Consider the following 26,252-nt stretch of genomic DNA (forward strand, 5'->3'; position numbering starts at 1 on the left):
TTACAAGTTCATGTCATTGTTTCTGTAGAGAGATGTGTTGTACCTAGTTTTTCATTTACTTCATTCTTTAATTATTTGTTTGTCTCTTTGGGCCACACCGGGCAATGCTTCGGCAACTCCTCACTCCACACTCAGGAATCACTCTTGGTAGCGCTTGGGGACCATTTGGGATGTCAGGGTTCAAATCCAGGTCAGCCAAGTGCAATTCAAGCGCCCTACCCACTGTACAATCTCCCGTCCTCATTTACTTTGTTCTTTAAAAAGTTTTTAGAGACAGTTTAGAAAATAATAAAATCAACCCTTTTCTGTTATATATACATTAATGTTACCAACTATCTTCCTATAGTTTCATTGTTTAAAAAAAAAACTAAGTTTCAGAGCCCGAGAGATAGCTCAGCAGGCTGGAGCACATGCTTTGGATGCAGAAGGTCCCGGTTTGATTTTTAGCACCCAGAGATCCTCCAAACACATCTAGGAGTGAGCACCATCAAGTGTTGTCCAAAATATTAAAAAGGAAAAATAGAGAAAAAGCTACCTAGGTCTGTTGGACCCTAGGCTAGCTCAGTGGGCCGAGTGAGTGGATGCAGAAGGCTTGGGTTCTATCCCCAGCACCTCAGGATCCCCAAAGTACAATCAGGAGGAGCCCCCAAGCACCAAGCAGGAATAGCCCCTGAGCACCACAGGATGACCCACAAACCAAAATAAATCAATGAAACTAAGTTTCTCAAAGCCATTAATTATACATATTAACACAAAATATTTTATTCATTCTTTTAAGTGCCTATATGTTACTTGCTTTTATGTAGATAACATTATGATTAACAAAGAACTCCTTTAGCTATAAAGAAGAAATGGATGGCTCCCAAAAAGAGAAATGCTGGGAGATAAGTAAAATAGCTAAAGTGGGTATATAGTATGATATTGGATAGATACTTAAGTTTTGCCGATGGTTATTATAGGACATGTTTACTTACTGAGCATGATGTTATGTACCTATAACTTATAAAACATTATAAGTCAATGCAACCTCAATAAGAATTCATTCTTTTAAAGAAGGCACTATGGTGGCTATAATAGGAAACAACAGAGGCATAGAAGACATGGTCTTACCCTCAGGGATTTTATAGCTTTATAATTTAAAAGTTCTTTTTGGAAACAATATGTGTGGGCTCAGATATGCCTCAATGTGGAAACATTTTCAATAGGCTTGTGATATGAAATTATTGCAGTTGTCATGAAGTTACATGTGGGTGGGCTTCACACCATGAAAACATAACAAGAAAATCACCACTTACAAAAGATTAAATTAGGGTGTGATTGGCACTTTAAGCGGGAATTCTTTCCTTTTTAAAAGTATGATTCATTGTAAGCCTCTTCCCTGTACATACAAAATGTGATGGTATTTACCAAGTCTCTTTATGTCCACCATTTTAGGTAATACACTCACACAAAGTAAGGAACACCAGCATTGGACAAATGCTTTTTGCCTGGAGAGAGTTTGTTTATCTGTACAAGCAAATAGAGAATCAGGCAGCTTATATACTTGCCAAGTATCTCCATGCCTAGACGCATGCAGAGAGACCCTCACGGTAGTTTTGTTCTGAAATTCAAGTGCATAAATTAGATTAAACATGAGTGGAAACCCAATGGACAGGCATCCTTTGCATTGCTTCTCCTTGCAGGTGTTGGGGGCACTTTAGGCTGATATCATAAGGGCCATATGGTAGAAGATGCAGATTATTGCAGATGGCAGCCCATGGGCAAAGGAAGGTGAAGGATGTCAAGTCAAGTTATAAGCAAGCTCTCTCTCAGAGGCTGAAGAATCACACCTCTGCCTGACTGGTAAAGGGATGGTGGATGAGCTTTGGAACTAGAAGCAGAATATAAAATACTGTGTGCATTTTTCGTGGAGAAAATTGGGGAAAGAAAAGTAGTCTTTTCTTTTTTGATTTCTTTTCTTTCTGTTTCTGAAAGAAACAGGTACTTATAAGGATGCTAGATCAGACTAGAAGATTTCAAGTGTACTGTATAAGACATGGCCCATCAAGACCTGCATTTTCAGCTGAATCTCTGTGTGTTGAAGTCCTGAGTTGAATGTTAAATGCATTCTATGTGTATTGATCCTCTTGGACATCAAGAGGAAGTTTAAAGGCAGAGTATATACTGCTTACTAACTCTGAGAGTGCAGGTGGAGGCCCAGGGTTCGCAAAGTCACAGGTCTTAAAGACTGGATTGGTTCTCAGCGTCCTGGGTTCATTCTCTCAATAACTGACTTTCAATGTGCTGTTCCTTCAATGTCTTTTTTTTTTCTCTGAGAAGGCAAGTTTCAAAATGAAAGATACTCAGGCATTGCAGAGACTGAAGTAAATGGCGTCTGAGTAACATGTATGTTGTGTGAGATGAAAGAGCAAGAGATAGAGATAGAGATAAAGAGATAGATAGATAGATAGATAGATAGATAGATAGATAGATAGATAGATAGATAGATAGACAGACAGACAGATAGATAGAGAGTGTGTGTGGGGGTGTGTGTGTGTTCAGCGGCAGAGGAAAGGAGAGAAAAATAAAGAGGAAGGGGTTAAGAGACAGTCCCACAGTTAAAGTGCCTACCTTGTGCATGTGATACCACAGGTTTGCTACCTGCATGTGAAGGACAGATCCTGGTACCTTTTCGCTCACCTACCTGTGATTCCTGGCATGACAATAGATTTCTGGTCATTCCAAAGACATTATAGGAAAATACCACAACTAATATATATGCCCCTAGCAAGCAGCACAATTAAAAAGTTGTGTATCTGTATGCAGCTTCTTTTCATTACAGTGGTATCAGCAAATGGAAGGCAAGGGGCAAAATATACAATGGGGAGCAGAAACAGAACAAATGACATGGTTTTTGGTTCTTTATATGATTTATGACTTTTGATTGCTAGTTTTGCTTTCCCATCACTTTTCTTAAACTCTATCAACTGGGAGTTTGATAAGGCACTGCCCCAGTATTTTGTTATACATCCAAATACCTTTCTTCAAGGAGTTTGATTTGAGTGTTCTCTCTAGTATCAGCAAACAAAGGAGCGCCCTTGCATCCCTCCTGGAAATAGTGATGGAATCTATGGGTTGGACAAAGTGGGCTTTGATATCAGAAAGTCACTGCTAAATTGAAAAAAAAAATGTCAGCTCTAGTGTTCCTTGGCCTTCAGCCATATTTCCTTCCTTGGAATTTCTATATTTGGTAAGTCTGCATGGCACTGAGGTAAATGAACAGAAGAGAACTGAAAACTGTACAGTGATTTTTCTCTTGGGGTCTTATGTCTCAAAATCATGATGCGATTTAAAATACATGTGGAAAGGGTGTTTTGAAAGTTGGGGAAAAAAGAAGTGCTTTCAAGTAATATATATTAAAGGTTATTTGCCTGCATACATAAGATGGCCTCGTTGCTAGGCAACAGGGACACTGAGACAATGGTGGGCTAGGATGGTAGCAGAACTCATGAGTATTTTAGTGTGGACTTTTCTCACAATAGGTTGACAGGCTTCTCCCATAATGGGAAATGGCAAAAATAAAGATATAACATACTGAGGTGAGGCGAGGAATCTTAATTTATTTGCTCATTATATTCCATTCTTTCAAAATGCAGTTAATTTTTTTTTGTTAATGCAAACGGTTTTTCATGCTAGTAAAGATTTTCCCAACTTTCTTGTTTATTTTTGATGTCTTTATTAGTGAAATAAGTTGCAGGATTTCAGTCTTTTAGACAGTTATCATGGACAGAATCAAAGCTTGACTGTTTTAGCAAGATAAATATACTGTATTCTGAATAATAAAAACTCAGTTCTTCATTGGCCTATGAAAGAAATTTGATTCCTACTTAAAACTGAATTTTATTGATATATGATGCTAGATGTTAAAGTGAAATTTACATCACAGATTTTGTTTGGGGGATCACAGCTGACAATGCTCAGGGGTTACTTCATTCTCTGCACTCAGGAATCACTCCTGGTGGTGCTTGGGGACCATAAAGGATGAAACTCTGGTCTGCTGTATGCAAGGCAAGTGCCTTACCCACTGAACTATTTCTCCAGCCCTCACATCATAGTTTTATTACTGTAGCACTGTAACACTGTCGTCTCATTATTCATCGATTTGCTAGAGCAGGAACCAGTAATGTCTCCATTGTGAGACTTGTTGTTACTGTTTTTGGCATATCGAATACACCACAGGTAGCTTGCCATGCTCTGCTGTGTGGGTGGGATACTCTTGGTAGCTTACCAGGCTCTCTGAGAGGGATAGAGGAATCGAACCCAGGTCGGCCACATGCAAGGCAAATGCCCTATGATCTGTGCTGTCACTCCAGTCCTAGCTAAGTATACATTTTAAATAAATTATGAGCATAATAATATATAAATTCTACTTCCATCTCTGTGCATGTATCATGACCACCATATATTGAGTAAAATTCCAATATGATTCAAATTAAGTAATCATGAGTTTTCAGCTAAGAATCTAGCACTTTGGAAGAACCATAATGAGAACAAAATGGGATCAAAACAATGGGGAAAATTCCTTGTAGTTGTTTCATGAAGTACATGACTTCACATATGAATCACTTTAAGAGAAGACCAATACCTCACTTTCACTTATGTATAAAAAAATAAAAGCAAAGGCTCAAAATATTTTTGTGTACTAATATTCATAGAAACATTAATAATTTATAAAAGGTGGAGCTACCCACATCACTGACAGATGAATAGATAAACTAAATGTAGTGTCAATATATAATGGAATGGACTATTTAATTTTAAAAGGAATTAAACTCAGGTACATGTGACAACCTGAACAACATCTATCTAAATGAAATAAGCTACACAGAAAAGGACAAATATTATAGAATTCTATTCATACGAGCCATTTAAAATAGTCAAATTCATAGACACAACAAGTAGAACAGAGTTTTCCAGTACCTAAAGAAGAAGGGAGTGGAGAGATATTATGTAACTAGTATAGAATTTCAGAACTATACAAATGTTCTGTACATGAGTAATATAGTGACTACTAAACAATGTGAATGTCCTTAATACCATTAACCAGCTCACTTAAAAATTATTGCAACAGAAAAATTTATGTCATGAAAATTTTTACCACATACAGAATAAAATAGTAACTACAGAGAGGAGAAAGATTATTACCTCATCCTAACTCAACACTTGAATTATTCTTTTTTGAAACTGCTCCCTTCTGGTTTTCCTCTGCCTGACTTCAAAGGCAAAATTACGAAGGTATTCCTGGCCTTAATTTAAACTGATAGGATACTGCAAGGTCAGTGTAATAATTTTCTCTTCTGGAAAGGTTTCTTTCCGTTGCCTTCTAGAATGCATTATTTATTTATCTGTTTTCTCACTTAGGGTCAGTCACAGGTTAGGGCATTAAGAGAAAAGTCCAGTTTTCCCTGTCCTGGATAGAGCTTGAAGGACAGAACTGTTACAATCAGCAGCTCTACAGGATGGTTAGATTACCCAATCTTTTTTCCTGAACTCGAATGCAAGTCCTGGAATTTGAATTCAATTATATCAGACTATTGATGAGTCTAACTTTTGGTTATCAAGGAAGAAATAGCATTTCAGAGGCCCCCCCAGGAAAGTATTTAAGCAAGAAGGCAGAAAAGGTGCTTAACAGCATTGTGCCTTCAAAGGAGCAGAGCAAAGAAATATTTGCAATGGTCCTTCACCACCTGCCTGCTCATAGTCAAATTTCCTACTAAGGAGTTAACAATGTGAATAGCTTATTTCTCAGCTAGGTGAAAATTCACAACCTTCAGGCACCCTTCAGACTTCAGCCTTAACAATCAAGTAAAATTATTGTTTCATTTGAAGTCAGATCTAAAATTAGCCTGGATTTAGTGGATGTGGGCGGTGGATACTTCAAGTTTGGTCTTTGAATTAGATCCAAGATATGAGAAGTGAAACGAGCTGAAAGGTTGATAAAACTGCTTTGGGAATAGCTTGAATTTTCTTCCAGATTTACAGTAGGAATCCTAATTTTAGCCCTTGCCTCTGTCTTACTTCCTATCTTGACTACTAATTAGAAAGCTAAAGAATTTTATGTTATTCACCTTCAGATTCTTACTATTTTTCTGTATTCTACACAGAAATCAAAGACCACATAACAAGTATTATATATCTCATGGTTTATGCTGATCAGTTTTGCTTCCTAAGAATTTCTTCCCATCAATGAATAACCTCAAATCCCGGAATTGTTTCGGTGGTTGTTCAATATTACTCAAATGCTGTTCATCTATAGGCCATCAGCTATATCTCAGAGACAGGAACCCTTGAGAGACACTAATTATTTATTTTCACTAGTTTTGTTGCTACAATTTCTTTGTAAGTCTGAAACTGTATCTCACAGTGATTCATTGTAGCACTGTAGCACTATCCTCCTGTTGTTCATCGATTGGCTCAAGGGGGCAGCAGTAACTTCTCCATTGTGAAACTTATTACTGTTTTTGGCATATCAAATACTCCACAAGTAACTTGCCAGGCTCTGCCATGCTGGCAGGATACTCTCAGTAGCTTGCCGGGCTCTCTGAGAGGGACGGAGGAATCAAACCCGGGTTGGAAGCATGCAAGGCAAACGCCCTACCCACCGTGCCATCGCTCCAGTCCAGGTGATTCATTAAAATAAAAAAAAATTAAGTTCATTTCATCATCAAGAGCTCACCATTCCCCTGGGCTTTGATGCATATAAAACAGGTGTTAGATTGACTTTTTTTTCTTTTTTGGATGCAAATTCCTGACCCCCATTGAGAACCTGCTCAGTGATATTATCTGAAGAATAATCCAGAAAACTGGATGTTTTTAAACTCCCTAAGTGATTCTAAAGCACCTCAAGTTTATGAACTAGACCAGAAAAATTTAGGGATGAAGGATGAGGGAAATGGCAAAAAATAGTTTCATCCATTCATCCAGAAATAAATAACATGTAAAATTTCATTGAAACGGAGGCACTACAATTTGTCTTTTTTTTTTTTTTTTTTTTTTTTGCTTTTTGGGTCACACCCAGCATTGCACAGGGATTACTCCTGGCTCTGCACTCAGGAATCACTCCTGGCGGTGCTGGGGAACCATATGGGATGCTGGGAATCGAACCCAGGTCAGCCACGTGCAAGGCAAACGCACTACCCACTGTGCTATCACTGCAGCCCCATGTGTTTTTTCAAATACTTTAGCATTGCTGAATGCTTTATTCTAGGCCTATACATATGGATAAGGTTAGCAGCACTCGATACAGCTCCCTGCACCCTGGCCCTTTTGGGCCTGCCTTATCCCTGTGGTATCTGTGTCTCTAAAAATCTTTACCATGCACACAGTGCCTTAGCTTGTATAGATCTTAGATTATTATTTCCCATCATTTCCTCTCCTTGTTCTTGGCAGCCACAATTCAAATTATGCTGTGTCTTTAAAATATATTAGATTATTACTGTCCTCAACCTTAAAAGTATCTACCTAAATATAGCATTCCCAACATTTGAGAAGAGTGATTTCCTTACCAGCAACTTTATGAACCTTAAGTGGTCCGTACAGATGCTACACTACACCATCAACAAAAGGTTCCCTACAAGGCTTTTCATAGCCCAGACAATTAAGCTTTATCCATTTTTTTCAGCAACAAAGGAAGAAGTTATGATGACCATTAGCACAAGGATAAGGCACTTCCTCAAACACAGAATGCATGGAACTGAACAAGAGAAGTTCTCAGCTATTCGGAATTTATCGAAAACTCTGCTGGGAAAGCTGCCAAGTTTTACTTCTGACCTTCAAGTTGAAATAAGGATATAGAAGAGATAGAATTCAAACTTCTGCATTTGCTTGCTGCTAAAGAGGATGATATCACAGATAGCTCAAGGGCACTGTATGGAGGAATGTAACTGCAGCAGTTATATGCTTAAGAGGTCTATGGACACACAGACAATATCACCCATATGTTCCTACCAGTGTGGCACTATTAGCTTTAATTTGGTTTGACAGTTAAGTGTCTCTTCCTCTCTCTCTCTCTCTCTCTCTCTGTCTCCCTCCCTCCCTCCCTCCTCCCTTCCTCCCTCCCTCCCTCCCTCCCTCCCTTCCTTCCCTCCCTTCCTTCCTTCCTTCCCTCCCTCCCTCCCTCCTCCCTTCTTCCCTCCCTCCCTCCCTTCCTTCCTTCCCTTCCTTCCTTCCTTCCTTCCTTCCTTCCTTCCTTCCTTCCTTCCTTCCTTCCTTCCTTCCCTCCCTTCTACCCTCCCTCCTTCCTCCCTCCCTCCCTCCCTCCCTTCCTTCCTTCCTTCCTTCCTTCCTTCCTTCCTTCCTTCCTTCCTTCCTTCCTTCCTTCCTTCCTTCCTTCCTTCCTTCCTTCCTTCCTTCTTCCTTCCTTCCTTCCTTCTTCCTTCCTTCCTTCTTTCCTTCCTTCTTTTCACAATATTCTGAAAATTTTCAAACATATTTTAAAAAGCAAATAGAATAGTATAATATGCAAATCAATAACACATTTAAAATTATGGTCAGAGTTCTTTCATCCTCCCCTTCACCAACCCCCTCCTTCCTGTCTTTAAATCAAATCTCAAATGTTATATCAATGCATCTGTAACTATCCAGCATGTGTTTCTTGAAGATAAGAACTTAAAACTAACATAACCATAATTCCCATGATGCGATTTAAAATTAACAGCAATTTCAAACATTCTATCAGTGTTCAAATTTTCAGTTATCTCATAGATATTTATTGGGATCTGAAGGTCTCATAGATATTTATTGGGATCTGAAGTTTGGAACCATACCCATGCTTGACTTCTTGGTTGGTCCCAGAGTTTCCCAGCGGGCCATGTGATACTGGGGGATTCAAGCTAGATCCTCTCATATGCAAAAGATGAAGTCTAGCTTTTGGAACTCTCTCTCCTGCTCTACAGTTTGTTTAATTAGGATGCAAGTAAGGTCTGTAAGTTGCAAATGAACATTTTTTAAATTTTTGTTAGCCATTGATTTCTCATCTTTATATCTATTGAAATATGTTGAAGAAACTATTGCATGACCTATAGGATCAATGCTTCTGAAACTAAAGTACATGTAATTCCTTTGAACTAAACGAAAATTTTGAGATATACAGGTCTGGATGAGCCTGAAATTCTGCATATGTGACAATTTCTCATGTATTACTCTTCCTGAAATTTTATGTTCTAGACAGTGTAGATGTTGCAAATTGGCTCTTTCCAGGAATTTTTATTACACTCTTGGTAGGGACAAATGGGAATAGTTAGGAAAGAATTAGGATTATGTCCCTGAGGAATGGAATTGTTGGTATAGAATGTCACAAGATGTGCCCAATCACCAGAATAATATAGATGAGCAGACACCAGGAGGTAATTATCTCAATATTTTAACCTCTATTTTACCAACCTACCTGCCTTAAAGTCATTGAAAAGCATACACTCATTTACTCACTATTGTTAAAATAATATAGAAGAAGAAAGCTTTCTGGCTTTCTTTGGAATCCTGTTTAAGAAATCTTTCTCATAATCTGGGAGCTCTTCATTTTCTTTCTCTAAAACTCTTTTCTGATCTTGACCACTAGATTTCCACTCCCTTGTTATCAGTCTTGACTGCTTGAGGACAAGGACCCGAGAGTCTGCAGTCACTGTAGCACTCTGATGTCTGTACTTTCCAAATTAGTAGTTGAGTTCAGAGACTTGATGAAATTTGGGTTCCTCCCCTTATTCCTCTATAAGTAGTGTTTTGTTCTTACATCAAGAAGCACAAAAAGAGTAATCCTTGATTCTTATTTTTGTAATACTAATAGCTTGACATCAGGACTTATATTCATTAATTCATTAGTGAGTACAAAACGGATGACATTTGAATGCTTTCATGCCTAGAGAAATTAATTTATCAGAAAACGAATCTTCCTTTATCTACTGCTTAGTTACTGGTAGAGTTCATTAACAAAAAAATCCTGTTGTGCATGAGGTGCCTGTCTAGGGTGGCCAGACTGATAAAGGTTTCCTCCTTTATCTGGTCCCATCAGTCCCACAAAGGAACTGTCAGCTTGCACCTGAGACCTACTTAGTCTGCACAATGTGGGAACTCAAATTCTGGAGGAGCTATGGTCCTCTGATTGAGAATAGGTTGTGCTATTCTCTATAGATATCAGTTCCAATCTTCACCCAGATACAGATCACAGTCTCTCGCCACAGAAAAGAATTTCAAGGTAAGACAGATACTGGAGCAAAATAATTTTATTGAAGAACACCGATTCTAAGGAGAATATAAAATTCTGCAGAGAAAGACAGTCAGAAAGCAGAGATCAGAGAAAGGCCAAAAGTAAAGGAAATTTGTGTCCAGAAGAACACAGGCAAGTCCAATGGTGAGTGCTATAGAGTAAAGGTGAGATAATGCACTGAGAGTTGCAAGGCAGGAGACCCCAGAGTGAAGTACCCCAAATTTATCGTGGAAACCTAAATTTCTCTTCCTAACTGCTCAGTTTAGGGTTCTCTGCAGATAAGAAATCTTTTCTGGTGCTTGCCAAGGAGAACAAAATATGAGCTCTAGAGATTTGTATTTAATTTTATCACACTTGTTTCAAGTGAATTGTCTCCTGAGTAGGGTCTCTAATCGGAATCTCAGATGCTCTTAAATGTGAACTTGGGCATTGTGAAAGTCTTGAGCAGGGCAGGGCTGGGCTGGATAATTCCTTTTAAAATCACATTTAAATTTTATGATTTTTCTGAAATTGTTTTCCAAAGGACCATTTTTGACTGCTACCTTAATCCCTAGAGGAAATACTTGATTATTTTCCTTTATTTATCAGTATTTAAAATAATGAGTTGGTTTACTAATATACTTCATTGGTGGCCAATTTGTGACACATATAAATCCATTCAGTTATGAGCTTCAAATAAAAATCTCTTGAAGTGGCCCTCAAGTTTTTTTTCCTTTCTTTTTTTTTCTTATATTTTTGTTTTGTGTGTGTTACATCCAGTGGTGCTACTCTTGGTTTATTGCCCAGGGTCACTCGTAGTAGTACTCAGGGGACTAAATTCAGTGCAGGTGCCAATCTTGGCCTGCTACAGGCAAAATATGCTCTCTGACCAGTTGAGCTATCTCTGTAGCTTCTTCCCTGTTGAGTTCTCCTCCTTCTACCTTTATAAAAAATTTGAGACTCACTGATTTACTATTAATGATAGGGTTTCATGCCTATAATGTTCTAACCCCATACACTTCACAAGAGTGTCCGCTTCCTTCCATCATTATCCCCCACAAAGAAACCTCAACCCCCACCCAACCTCAGGATAAGTTCTCATGTTGACACAATCCTGGTAGTCTTTTATTGCTTCCTTGTTCTTTGGTGTAACAAGTTGCTTGGCTTGTATAACACAGTGATCCAGATCAAGAATCAAACATTTCTCCAAAATCATATTTTCTTCTGGTGGGAAATGGTATTTTAAAATGATTCTCTGGGACTATACTGTTTATTTCTGCTAGGTTAGTTGAGTGGAAAGTTCTGTATTCCATAAGTATATTGCTTAATGCTTTCACATGAAAATATGCACATATTTCCTAATATGCTGATAATGGGTATTTTCTAGATGTAGCTTATTCTTTTGTTACATTACTCAGGAAATGCTGCCTTGTGTCTACTGAACTTAATTTCAGAAAGTCAATATAAAGTAGAAATATTTATGATTTATTTTATTAAACATACACGTGAACAAAAAGCACCATTCTGAGATTAGTGAGTACTTAGAAAAGAAAACAAAGGTCAGGAGAAATTGTGGACAAATTACTCAACCTTTTCTAAATCTAATTTCAGAATCTGAAAAATAATTTTCTCTTAAGACTGCTAATAATAAACTAACATTTACTAAGCATTTAGTGGAAGTTGGGCACTTTACATACATTTTTTCCTTTAATCTTTATAGCAACATTTTCAAGTAGGGTTTGCCCCACTTTATAAATAAGTAAACTTTCCCAAGGTGACACGGCCAGCTAAGTGGTAGAGTGAGCACTTAAACACAGGTCTCTCTGACTCCAATGCTTTTAACCTAGAGTATCGGGTGACAGTTAAATGAGAGAATGACTATATGGTGCCACTGGCCCAGTGTCTGACAAATGGTGTTCAATGAAAAATAAATGTCAGGTAATGTTAGGGGGCCTAGGTAGCTCACTGTTTGACTTTAGAGGTGGGAGATGGCAAAGGAGGGGTGGTGGTGGTGATGGTAAGCAGAGAAGAAGAGGTATACCAGCTGTCTGCTTTATGAGGCTTATGGCCTAGTGACCCTCGTGCTAATTCACCATGTTAGGTCGAACCTATGTGTCTATTATGACAGATGCTCTTATGTCAGAGCTCAAGGTGAGCCCTCAAGAGTTCAGCCTGGCACCTTCTGTCATGTTGTCTTTTGAAGTGGCAGAAATCCAGAGGCAAACCTGCTTTGGCCTCTTCCCCTTACATCGAGTATCATTAGCTGCTACACAGCACTTTGTTCAAAACAAAATTCACAAAACTGACAGATTCATCTGCTAATGTTGGAAGACATCAGAGCCAATTACAGGAAACCTACAAAAGGCAAATAGGGTCACTTTTTACAAAATGGGATGAAGAAAAGGCAAATAGTCTTGTCATTAGAAAGGACAAATGCATTTTCCTCTCAGCAGGCTCACCACAGGAAAATAGAGAGATTTATATTAGTACATCGTTTCATTATCATTGCTTTGAATAATTTCAAATAAAAGCAGCCAATACCCACACAGCAACCTATCATTAACCATTTTGAGCGACTGATAGCATTTCCCTTTGTAAATGATACTTTGATAATGACAGAAAATTGAGCTATGAGTATAACATTTTGACACCCTTAAGATATCAGATAATAACATATATTATATAAAGTCACTTAGAAAGTAAACTTACTGTTTTATTTTGAATATAGAACTGGAAGATTCTGGGGTTTGCTTATGCTGAGATTTTTCTTACATATATACAAGTTCTTGAGCTGGAATAAGTATTTCTTTTTTTGTTTGGTTGGTTTTTTTGTTTGTTTGTTTTTGGGTCACACCTGGCGATGCACAGGGGTTACTCCTGACTCTGCACTCAGGAATTACTCCTGGCGGTGCTCAGGGGACCATATGGGATGCTGGGATTTGAACCCGGGTCGGCCACGTGCAAGGCAAACGCCCTACCCGCTATGCTATCACTCCAGCCCCCAGGAATAAGTATTTCAATGAACATAGAAATATGAATATCTTTTCTGAATAGAGTTTTGAGGCCTATAGTGTAGATGCCAAGAAATAAAATTTCTGGGACACATGAAAGCTCAATTCTCAGTTTCTTGAGGAGTATCCATACTATTTTCCAAAACAATTGACATTTCTACCAGTAGTAAATACGGGTGCTTTTATCTCCACATCCCTGCCAACACCTGTTGTTTTTGTTCTTTGTGATGCATGTGCTATTCTCACTGGTGTCTGTTGATATCTCACTGTTGTTTTGATTCACATTTTCCTGATGATTAAAAATATATAAAGCATAATTTAAAGTCAATTTTTTTTGTATTTTATTTTTACACTCAAGTTCATATTATGAACTGCAATTGGTTGCAGCCTTTTTGTGATAAATGGACATTTTCATTTCTTTTTAATGAGCACATTAATTATGTTCACTTTTCTTGCATAGAAAACACCATCCAAGTTCATACTATTTAAGAGAACTCTCCACGAAAATGCAGTGCAAAGAATAATGCAGTTGTACTCTCTCTCCAGCTTCAATATAATGATGCAGCATCTTGTTCCCTTAGCTGAATACACAGCAGGGGCTCTCTTGAAGCATTTTCACTTTTCATTCAAACCACCACTAGATGTGATCGAGATTATTATGAGTCAGGGCATTTCTGGTTCTTGGTCATTGTCATGAGCACAGACCATATTTTGTTCTTTGGGCAAAACTTTTTTTGTCCTTTCATTCAACATTCATTAACCACCAAGAATCCTAACCCCGTGTGTAACCATTGTTATACCTATGGGTTCAGCAAGTAATGCTGCCTTCCTTAAACAGTAATGCTGTAGCTAGGCTTTCAAAAAGTCATACAATTTATTTTAGGAAAGCCATATTTTATTAATAAAGGAAACTGTCATGGACTTCAGTGAGTCGTGGAAACAAGTCATTGATACCGTACTGATGGGATTGACCATATTCATCCCAAAGCCATTTCAGGGTTGGGCACACAGCTATGAAAGTGGCCCTGACAACTCCAGTGATGCCAGCACTACTGCATTAATATGATGAGCTGTCCCTGAGTTGCAACAGGTGAATTTGGGCAGACTGCAAGTGGATAAGTCATAAAAGATTATTTTCTAAGAAATGAATGATTGTTGAGGACAGTGGCGCAATTTAAAATCAATGAGTCAAAATAATGCAGAATTTATGAGTATGATATCTAATATAGAATGGTGATTGGCTCAAATCACAGCTCCTTTGTGTGAATTTGGGGGCAAATTTCTTTCTTTCGTTTTTGGCATTTGGGTCACACTTTTTGATTGATGCTCAGGGGTTACTCCTGACACTCCACTCAGGGATCACTCCTGGAAGGCTGAGGGAACCATATGTGTTGCTGAGGATCAAGCCCAGGTTGGCCACATGCAGGACAAACATCCTACCAGCTGTACTATGACACTAACTCCATTTTCAACCCTTCTTCAGTCTTGTTTTCTGTAAATAGTGTTAATGGCACTGTCTAATCTATAGGATTATTATGAAAACTAGTTAATATTTGTAAAGCTTAAGGAAACATTATAAACAGTACCCAATATATAATATATGTTATATATATAAAAGGAACCCAATTTTGATGGTAAAATGGCTCTGGAACTTTGGTGGTAGTTATGGTCAATCCTAGGCAAATATAGGTAGGGTCATTAAGCTACCCCATTAAATTCTTAAACTAATGATAAATCAATTTAAAAGACAACAACAATAACTCTCTAATAATTATATATTTGGTCACATATAGAGTCAACTTTTATGAAAAAAAATTAAATACATCAAAGATTAGTATTTTGAATACATACATATAAATACATATATAGAAAATATAAAACAAAAATCACAAATTTGAAGAACACACAACTTATCAAGATAATGATTTGAAGGAGGAATAAAATGGAATTTGGTAAGAGTAGAAAGGGGGCTATAATTTTATCTGTAACATTTTCTCTTTAAAAATGCATTTGAGGTGAGCAAGGCAAGGTGTTAACATTAAATAAGATTGGAGTCTATTTCATTACATTACTCTCATCTTTCTATTTAAATCTTAACATATTAATCACAAAAATAATAGTTACCAGAATGCATTCAAATGCTAAATCATACTCCTAAATTTTGCACCAATGTATTTTTATTACTTCTCCTAGTTAATTTTGTTGTTGCTGTTCCTGGGTCACACCCAGCAGTTTTCAGAATTTATTCCTGACTCTGCACTTAGGGTTCAGTTTTAGTGGTGCTTAGGGAATCATATGAGGTGCTGGGGATGAAACGCAGGTCAGCCACATGGAAACCAAGAACTATTGTACTATTGTACTATTTCTCCAGTCCTCCTACTTAATTTTTTTAAACTTCAGAATATTATTAGCATATAGCCAGTTGTGCTGATGTTGCTTATGGATTGCCCTATTTTGTACTGTTTGGAAAACACTTTGGCACAAAGGCTCTAAAAATGCTCTTACATTTTTCTAGAAATAATTTTAATGGACTGTTGCACATCAGTGTTAATGAGTCATTTGATAAATCCCTACACAGTCCTTTTAAGAGCTGCTTTTTTTTTTCCTCAGCCAAAATTAGAAAATGCTCTCAGGGCCAGAGAGCTCAGTGAATCCAGGCTTTGCATGCAAGAGGCCTGGGTTGAAACTCAACATGTCATAGTGCACCCATCACTGCAGAGATTGACCTTCCCACATCACAGAAATGGGAATCACCCTTGAGCACCCTGGGTATGGCCCCAAGAAAAAACTAAAAAAAAAAATTTTTTAAATGAAGTGCTTTGATGCTTTCTTGAATAAATCTGCTAAGCAACTTTTTCATGTGCTTTGAGTGAAACAATACGAATAGTAACTTAGGGTGGTTTACTTTGCAAACCTCTTCAGCAGAACAGCAAGGCAAGAAATCATTCCTTTGAATTATGCAATCAATTGCACTTTGAATATGTTATTGATTGGTTGAGCGAACAGACCCGGATTTTTAGTGCTATACATGTTGAAATTAGCTGGTATACTCCATGTTTGGCAATTTCTGTTCACTCTGTAAATTAATTAATGATCTATTACTTGAAACTACAGATTTGAGGCTAAATATGTCATTGATCTTTTTATGTCCTGTGTATATATACATATGTTTTATATTTAAATGGTCACCAAATTAATTTTGCCAGAGGCTATCTGCGTTCTAAGTAAAAAACTATTTTTTATTATCCAGTCATAGATTCATGTAATAGGCATATTTTATGTGCTACAGTGTCAATGCTATTTAACATTGCTGAAGTTATTGAATGCAAAATTTATTCACCCTGCATTTATGGGATGTTTACAATGTACTATTGTATCCTACGGATGAAGTGATGATGCTAAAAATTCTGTTCTCTTTAATTGTTTCTAAAATTAGTGAATAATAAAGTCTAGAGGTAGAACCCAATCAAGTCTAGGAAAACCAAGGTTCAAGATCAAGGGAGACTTCCTGGTTGTAGTGTCTATGGATGTCAGAGACTCAGAGATTAAAAAATACATACTTTGGACTAAATGCTAAGGAATTTTTTTCTTATGGAGTGTCTTAGTATGTTGTGGATAGGTGTCTTGGGAATTAATTCATCAGCACAAGTCATCCTGAGAAAGTGTATCAAATATCTGAAAATCCTGGATTTGATACCATGCCCAATACCAGGCTTCACCCAAAACATTAGAATGTGCGGAGACTGGTTCTAAACGTCAGGATTTTTTGGTTCAATTTTAATTGGGCCACCTTTCTAGCAGTGCTTGGGAAGCCATGAGGTACTGGAAAATTAACTTGGGGCCCAGTGCATGCCAAGCATGCACTCTAGTCCAATGAGCTCTCTCCTCAGACCAAAGACTAGGACTGTTAAAATAGCTCCAGAGGGTCTGGAGCAATAGCACAGCAGGTAGGGTGTTTGCCTTGCACGCAGCCAACCTGGGTTCAATTCCCAGCATCCCATATGGTCCCCTGAGTACCACCAGGAGTAATTCCTGAGTGCAGAGCCAAGAGTAAACCCTGTGCATCACTGGGTGTGACTCAGAAAAAGCAAAAATAAAATAAAGTAGCTCCAGAAATTATGGCTGTTCAGCCAAGTTGAATTCACTAATTTATAAAATGAATCCTGAGAAATGTGTTGTTTTATTGAACATGTAGGCAAGGAAGAAAGGCAGAAATGCTGTGCAAGGAAATTGCCAAAATTTGCTTTCTATGAATAAAGGGCCTTAGGGATTATATACACCAGCTGTGAATTAAAGTGCAAAACCATAAGAAGTATGAATCATATTCTAGAACTGGCTCTTGACACATTCATTTCTCTAGCATTCGATATGTTTTCAACTCAATTGTTCATTCCAAAACACTTAGTTTCAATATATTCATTATACTAGGTTCCATGGCTACCTACGTGAGTAAGATATTTGGTGTCTTACCATCCTCAAACCACTAGTTTAGTGAGAGACAAATTCTAAGTAATCACAATCGTGTGAAAAGATTATATAAAGTTGGGCACACATTACCTTATTGTAGAGTTGGGGCCAGGCAAAATAGCCGAGAAAAACTAATTTCTAAGAGTGAATAGGAGTGAAAATTTCCTTGGAACAAAGTTTTTAAAATAACTGATGCGAAGGATATGACAAAAGTGGTATCCAAAATCAGAGTAGAAAATCAGATTTACCGCAAAGGAAACTGTTGCCAACTAACTAGTTACAATCTACACTCTTACATTATCTGTGTGTCTAGAAAGCTTTGATTTTATGTCTTCATAAAATTGAAAATACCATGTTGAGAATAACATCTTGCATAAGTTATTACAATAAGAATAAAGGTGAGAATTATGAATTCAATGTTCTGAGAGTGGCCCAGAGATAGGTGAAGAAGTGGAATCTGGTAAGGTTTTGATTCCCCCTTTCTTTCCCTTTCTCCCTTTCTCTCTGTCCTTTTCTCCCTCCCTTTCTCACTCTCTCTTTCTCTGTCTCTCTTTCCTTCTTTTCCCTCTCTTGTCTCCTCTTTCCTCTCTCCTCCTTTGCCTCTGTTTCCTTCCCAGTCTCCCTTTGCTGTCCTTCCCCTGTCTCTATCTCTCAAATTTCTCATCCTAAGGGGAAGCAGTTATACTTCTTAGGGAGCCCTATGGGTGAGGCTAAGGAGCTTTCAAGTGAGGAACTTGGCATGCCAGTAACTATGTGTGTGAGTTTGGAAGCAGAACATCCCCAGTCAGTCTTCCAGATGAAATGCATTCATGGTTGACAGCCTGACTTCAACTTAATGAGATCTTGAATCGGAGGCATTTAATTAAGCTGCATCCAAATTTCTTAACTAACAACATTATGAGAGAATTTTTGTTGTTTGAAGCAGCCATACTTCAGGATGATTTTTAATGTAGTGCTAGATAATTAATAGAGTTCCTGTTCTTTTAGAATTTCTGCATATTCCACATCCCCTATGAAAAACTCACAGGTTGACTCCAGGGATCTATATTATTAATAATAGAATTGTACTACCTTAAGAAATAAGATTTTACTTCATTACTGAACTATATAAAATTAAGGATGAAGAACTAAGGGAGCCAAAGTCTATTCTGATATGATCAGTTAATGAGGCAAGATGGTGAGTATTACAATTTTGGCAGCATAAAGAGCATGTGTCTGTGCTACTCCTTTTCATTTGAGAGTTTTCAACTTCTCTTCATTATCCATAGACCACCAGAGTGTGTTTAAGGCATGTAAGTTTCATAACAAAGTAAGTACTCAGATGGCATCTCAGGGCCTTACTGAAAGTTTCCTGCCAATGTTGTTGAAATTCCATCTTCATTTCTCTATTTTATACCACAATCCTAAAGCTTAGGGTGATTTTGAAGCCATATCGATGAGCATATATTTTTAATATATCGATGCAGAATTTTCTAGCTTCTATTCCTTTATAATTACATAACGTAACCTTTTTTGCTTTCAATAGTGAGAATATGGTTTTATAATAAACAAAAAAATCCTATTATTATTGTCCTTTTCTGTTACATGAATAATTTAAAAGGTTTAAGTCTACAATGAATACTGTTAGCTAAGTAAATCATGTCTTGTTACTATGAAACATCAATTTATTTGATTAAATAGCTAGTAAGATGTGCTTAAAAATAGAATAGTACAATACTCTAGAATCTTTTAAGTATATATTAATTGTACATCAAGGACTTAATCTATTTCTGTTTGACTTTGTATCACAGGAGAAGAAAATCTCCTGGCAATTTTACGACGAAGATGGTGGAAATACATGATCTTGGGACTTATAGACCTAGAAGCAAATTACCTGGTGGTCAAGGCTTACCAGTATACAACTCTAACCAGTATCCAGGTATGCACTGCATCTTCTTTTCTTAACATCCTTAATTTCCAGATGTGGGTTACTTTTAGTTTAATAACCTAAATATTATTCTGTAAGCTTTGCAACAGGAGGTAAAACAGGCATATAAAATTCTCTCACTAATTTTGGGGGGATTTGGGGCCAACCTGTGGTGCTCAGGCCTTACTTCTGGCTCTGTACTTAAGAATCACTTCTGGAGGTACTTAAGACGTATTAGAGAGTGCCAGGGATTGAACCCAGGTCCCTGGGTCAGCTGTGTGCAAGGCAAGTGCCCTGCCCACGGTACTCTTTCCAGTTCCCTTCTATTTATTCTTTAAAATTCATAATAACTATTGACAGTATAGAAAAATTATGCTCATTTCTAAATATTGGCAGTAATCTATGTCAGTGGGAGACTGACATATTAATAACAGCAACATAAGTCTATTTTCAGGATGTGGTTCAAGTGGGAGAGTGCATAGGCATGTGAAACCCTAGACGAAGGGTACCCAGCATTATGTGGCCCCCTGAGATACTGCTGAGTAGAGTGGGTGTGGCCCTGGTGGCCCTCGTGAACTCTGGGTATGGCTTCCAAAATACAAAAAGAACATCTATTTTAATCATAGCTTTAAAAGTCTTAGAATATATTGATGGACTTTGATTATATAATCACAATGCTCAATAATCTTTCGCTTTCTTTGCTGTGTAAATTTTTGTATTCTGAAGAGACAGAATTTTTCCTAAACGGACAATACTTAAATTTCTAGACTATTATGCGTAAAGATAGCTACTGTGTTCTCTCTCTTCTCTTTCTCTTCTCTCTTATTCCATTACACACATACTCACACAAATTGCAAAATAGCTTAGGTTTTCACTCATTTCTTACTATGCCATAAAAATAAACAATGTATTTGACTATTTTTATTTTACTCTTATTTCTCTTTTTTTCACAGTGGTATGAATTTTACAGCTATTCTGAAGCTGTTGGATGAAAGTAAATATTATTCACATATTTTGGTACTTTGACATTGCCTATATATAACTTGCTTAGAAATAACATGGAATACTGGATAAGGAAATATACTGTAGTAAAAGGGGGATGACTCACTCATCCTCGACCCCAGTGTTTAGAGAGTAGAAGGACAGAGAAGGAAAGAAATCTAGAGATGGGGGAAGAGAACAGGTAAACAGGCATAAGGACTTCAGTTATACGGGTGATGCGTGTGAGTGGTATAGCAATACATAATGCAAAACACAGACTCAATAAAGCCTAAAAGATGAGACCTAAGCTGTAACCACTGAAACTCTGCATTGTGTCTGTCAAGTTGACAGGCAAGGAAGGGGTGGGAGTGGGGTGGGGAGGGATCATAAGAACATTGGTGGAGGGAAGTTGACACTGGTGATGGAATTGGGATTTAAATGTTTTATACCTAAAATTCTGGGCAGAGGAGGCCCAGTCTCGATTCGTGCAGGCTTGGAGGTCTTAGCCCCGGGTTCCACACACCTGGGTATCTCCTCCACACAGATTTCCCATTTCCCAGTAGCTATGCAGTAACACCCAGGAACTGCCCCCGGCACCCATCAACAGCCAGCATCCAGAGACTTAAAAGCAAGCTCTCAGAAGAGAGCACTCCTGGCTGTCTTCTCTGGGGGTTCCTCGGAGGGGATGGGCTCCAGCTTCCCTCCCCACCCCAAGCAGAGCTCCCGGTGGCAGAAGACTTCCAAAGCCTAGCCACAGCCATGCTCAAGGCCCCTCTCCACACGTTCATACGAGCCTCACACATGAAGGTACCGGCAGAGGAACCCAGGTGTGTGGGACCCGGGCTGAGATCTCCAAGCCTGCTCGGATCCTACCAGTAGCTAGGATATCTTATAGCCTACTTTTCCCTCTGGGAGAACCTGGCAAACTACCGAGAGTTTCTTGCCCATATGGGAGAGCCTCGCAAATTCCCCATCTTGTATTAATATGCCAAAACCAGTAACAAGCTGGGTCTCATTCCCCTGACCCTTAAAGAGCCTCCAATGCAGCACCACTGGGAAGGACGAGTAAAGAGAGGCTGCTAAAATCTCAGGGCTAGGAGACATTACTGAGACCGCTTGAGAAATTCAACGATCAATGGGATGATGATGATGATGATGATTATGATGCCTAAAATTAATCTGTCAATAACTTTTTAAATCACAATTCTTTTAAAAAAATGGAGGGGAGACTAATAAGAATTGTGGGAGTGAGGTGGAGAAGGAGATAATGCAATAGGGAAGGCATGTGTCATAACTGGCCAGCCCTGGTTCAGTTCCTGGCACCTTGAGCCTCATGAGTAGTGACCCCAAGCATAGAGTCAGGAGTAAGCTCTGAGCACCTCTGGGTATGTCTCCTTCCCCTCTAAAATAAACAATAGAGAAGCAAATAAGAAAACACAGCACTTGATTCAATTTTGATTAGATGGGGGAGGCATCCAAACCAACTTCAAATGGGGTATATGTTTCTTTCTGCATATCCAATGATTGACAGAAAGGTTACTTGCCCATGACCACTGAACAGAGCACTTTTGTTTGGAGCACACTAACTTCTATGAGTTAAGGTACTTAGACCTGGAGTCTCTGATCAGTGTAGGATTTTTTTTTCTGATAGATTCAGAAAATACCTTTCAACAAGAATACTACTGGCCTTTGTGTGGTTTGGTTTCTTCTGTCATGCCTAATAGTGCTTACGGTTTACTCCTGCCTATGTGCTCAGAGAACCGCATCTGGTACTGGGCATCAAACCTGGTCTGCTGCTTATACAACAAACATCAACCCTCATACTGTCTCTCCAGCCCTAAATACCGGCATTTTGGCTGCGAAAAATTTTATGTTTTCTTCTTACTTTTAGGCCCCTTCCTGTTAATGCTAATAGCATTTTTGCAAGTTTTGTAACAAGCAGAAGTGTCCTCTATATGTTTCCTAATTCTCTAGCAAAAAGTTACTCACTGATTGAGAATCACTTTCTTACCAACCAAAGCTCAGTCCTGGGAGTAGTCTCAGATTAAGGCCTGCTGCCACATGGGTAAAGGATGAGTAAATGGACGATGGATCCTAGGGTATCACCTAGCCAGCATCCCACACTAACTCAACAAACCCACATTGAGAACAGCTCTGTCTCTCTCCCTCTACCTTTTCTGTACTTCCATGTCCCTTTGGTTTTGTCTCCAGTCTCTCTTGCATGCGGTTAATGTTTGACCAGAATGCCTAAAATGAGAGAGAGAAAGAGAAAGAGTAAAGAAGAGAGGTGCCAGTTGTAGAGGCAGGCTGGAGTTGGGGGTGGCTTGAAGGGGTGGAGGGAAACTGGGGACACTGGTGCTGGGAAATTACACTGATGGAGAGATGCATGTTGGAACATAGTATGATTGGAACTCAATCATGTACAATTTGTAATGTTCTATTAAAAAATTCAATAAAACAATTTAAAGAATACCTTTCTAACCACCCCCCCAAAGATTAATGTTTGAATATTCCCATCTCTGTCACCAGACCGTAAGGTTTATTGCAAGTGTGGTTTCTTGTTCACCTCTGAATCTCTGATATTTTAAAGAACTAGCACATAAATATATTAATAAATATTTAACAAAGTTGATTAAATAACATTGACTTCCAGTAATAGGGTGGCAGAGAAATCTTTAAGTGCAGAGACTTCCAGGAGATCTGTACAAATATAGTGAGAAATTGGAGAGGACTCTTGGCTTCATAACAGAACCTGGCCCATAGTCCTAGAGTCAAAAAAGTGTTATTAAGCCTGGAGAGCATGAAGAGACATTTCCCCTTGTGGCTATTGTTTTCTATTAAGCACTGAAAATTCTCAACCAATTATTGATTTCTTAAGTTCTATAGAGTGTTTTGGTGTCATTGTGTTTTCTTTTTTTAAACCTTATAAATTTTATTTTGTTGTTTTTTTTAGAAAATCACCATGAGATAGAGTTACAGACTCATAAACTTTTGTGATTGCATTTCACCCATGCAATGATAGAGTACCCATCCCTCCACCAGTGCCCATTCTCCACCACCAATGTTCCCAGTATCCCTCCCGTCCTCCCAACCCCATCCACCCACACATACACCCCATCCCCTCCACCTCTGTGGCAGGCACATTCCCTTTTACTCTCTCTCCTTTTGGGTGTTATGGTTTACAACACAGGTAATAAATGCCCATCATGTTTGGCCCATAGCCTACTTTCAGCACACATATCCTATCCCGAGCAAGCTCTCCAAGCATCATTTACTTAGTGGTCCCTACTCTGTCCCAGATGCCTTTTCCCCCAGTATGTGAGGCCGGCTTCCAAGTCGTGGAGTGGTACTCGTGGTCCTTAATCCTTCAGTGTTAGTCTCCCACTATGTTACTTTATATTCCACAAATGAATGCAGTTATTCTATCTTTGTCCCTTTCTCTCTGAATCATTTCACTTATCATGGTACTCTCTATGTAGATCCATGTATATGTAAATTTAATGACTTCATCTGTTTTTAACAGCTTCATGGCATTCCATTGTATAGATACCAGAGTTTCCTTCTTTTTTTGTTTTAATGTAGGACTACTGCTATTTATTCAGCCATTGATTAAGCGGATTGAATTGGGCCTGAACTCCACATTACTTTATTTTATTCAAAATGTTAATTTTATTATTTTATTATTATTATCTTTCCCCCTTTTTATTGATTCACCATGAGATATAGTTATAAAGCTTTCATGCTTGATATAGTTATAAAGCTTTCATCTCTATGTAGATCCACTTATATGTAAATTTCATGATTTCATGTTTTTAACAGCTTCATGGCATTCTATTGTATAGATACCAGAGTTTCCTTCTTTTTTTTTTTAATGTAGGACTACTGCTATTTATTCAGCCATTGATTAAGCGGATTGAATTGGGCCTGAACTGCACATTACTTTTTTTTATTAAAAATATTAATTTTATTTTATTATTATCTTTCCACCTTTTTATTGATTCACCATGAGATATAGTTATAAAGCTTTCATGTTTGAGCTTTGGTCATGCAATCATCAAACACCCATCCCTTCAACACTGAACATTTTCCATGACCAAAATCCCCAATATTCCTCACCACTACCATCCCTTTCCCATTCCAACCTTCCCCTGCCTGTGTGGCAGACAATTTCCCCCATACTGTCTACTTTGGTTACATTTGGTATTTCGACACCAATTCCACCACCACTCAAACGTGCTGAAAAGGCAAAGGCAATGCTAGATGATTTGTTTTGTATTGCTTGTTATGGATAGAATATAATGTCCCGGAAATTCTGTGTCGTTCTCTTTCAGGAGCTTTAGTTTATAGTCTCTGGGTTTTGGCCATTGATCAGATTACATGGCACCAGGGGTAGTTTGTGGGTGTGACTGCCAAGCTACTAGAAAACTGGGGACCTGTGTGGAGGAGGCCCTGTCCCGATCCAAGTGGGCTTAAAGATCTCAGTCATGTGTTCCTGCTTGCCTGCGTTTTTCTGCAGGTCTACTCGTGGATAAGGTTCATCTCATCTTGGGTGAGTGAGGCTCATCCGAGCATGTGGAGAGTGGCCTTGGGCATGGCAGTAGTAGGATTCTGGAGGTTTTCAGTTGCCAGTTTTCTGCTTGGGGCAGGGAGGGAAACTCAACCCACACCCCTCCGACTTACCCCAGTGAATACAGCCTGCACTTCTCATTGTGTTCTGGAAGCTGGAAGTTGCTGGGATTTTTAGGGGATAGGCAGAGGGACGCTGCCTGCCCCTGTCTGAGGCACCCCGGTGAAGCTGGCCTGGCTTAAAGTCCAGAGGCATCTCTGCAGCAAGCTGCTCTGTTCAGAGATTCTTCTGTATGTCTCTGGATCATGGCCATTAAGAAGCTTAAGTAGCAGTGGGAGGCAGTTTGTGGGCATAACTTCCAGCGTCCCATAGGGATGGGGGTAAGGGGTGAGAGGGACAGCCCATCCTCTATCCCTGAGGCCTGAAGTTTGTTGTCACTGAACCCACATACCTGCACTTCTCACTGGGTTCTGGAAGTTTGTGACTGCTGAGGTTTTAGGGGACAGGCAGAGGGACAATGCCTGCCCCCGTCTGAGGCACCCTGGTGAAGTTGACCTGGCTTAGTTCAAAGGCATCTCTGCAGTGAACTGCTTGGTTCAGAGATTCTTTTGTGTGACTCTGGATTATGGCCCTTGTTTCCATCTTTTCCAGAGAAATAAACTATTGGCATATGCCCTGCAGGGAGTGCCTGCTCGCCTTTGAGCCACTGGCCCTAACTGTGGCTTTTAATCTCTTTCGAGATTTATGGGTCTCTGCAATAAGGCAAATAAATGAGCTTATACAGCTGAGTCGGAAGTGGTTTGTGGGTGTGGCTCCCATATACCTAACTTTGGGCATTTAATTTCTTGGTGAAGTTGGCCCCAAATTATTGGGGTCTGGCCAAAGGCACAGCAGCAATTTGGGGTATCTGGAAGTCTGAAGGAACCATCAGGCTGCTGATGCACTCACCCCACTGGTACAGGTTGACTTGCTGGAGGCACCATGCCCCCATAGCAGAGTTTCTTTAACCAGACATCTATTCTTGAGCACTCAGATTTTATCCAGTTTTGGGCCATTGTAAATCATCATCATCATCATCATCATCACCATAATAATCATCAT

The 26,252-nt window shown here is 38.7% G+C and overlaps 1 protein-coding gene across 1 annotated transcript in view; it reads left to right on the top strand.

Annotated features, from left to right (window-relative positions):
- The window catches only part of SLC35F1 (solute carrier family 35 member F1), a 481,371-nt gene that overhangs the window by 351,144 nt on the left and 103,975 nt on the right, over positions 1 to 26,252 (top strand). The window contains exon 3 of the mRNA XM_055135200.1: positions 19,488 to 19,615. Coding sequence (XP_054991175.1) covers positions 19,488 to 19,615 — 128 coding nt within the window. The remainder of the gene's footprint in view (positions 1 to 19,487; positions 19,616 to 26,252) is intronic.

Source organism: Sorex araneus, chromosome 4, assembly GCF_027595985.1.
Source record: "Sorex araneus isolate mSorAra2 chromosome 4, mSorAra2.pri, whole genome shotgun sequence".
NCBI lineage: Eukaryota > Metazoa > Chordata > Mammalia > Eulipotyphla > Soricidae > Sorex > Sorex araneus.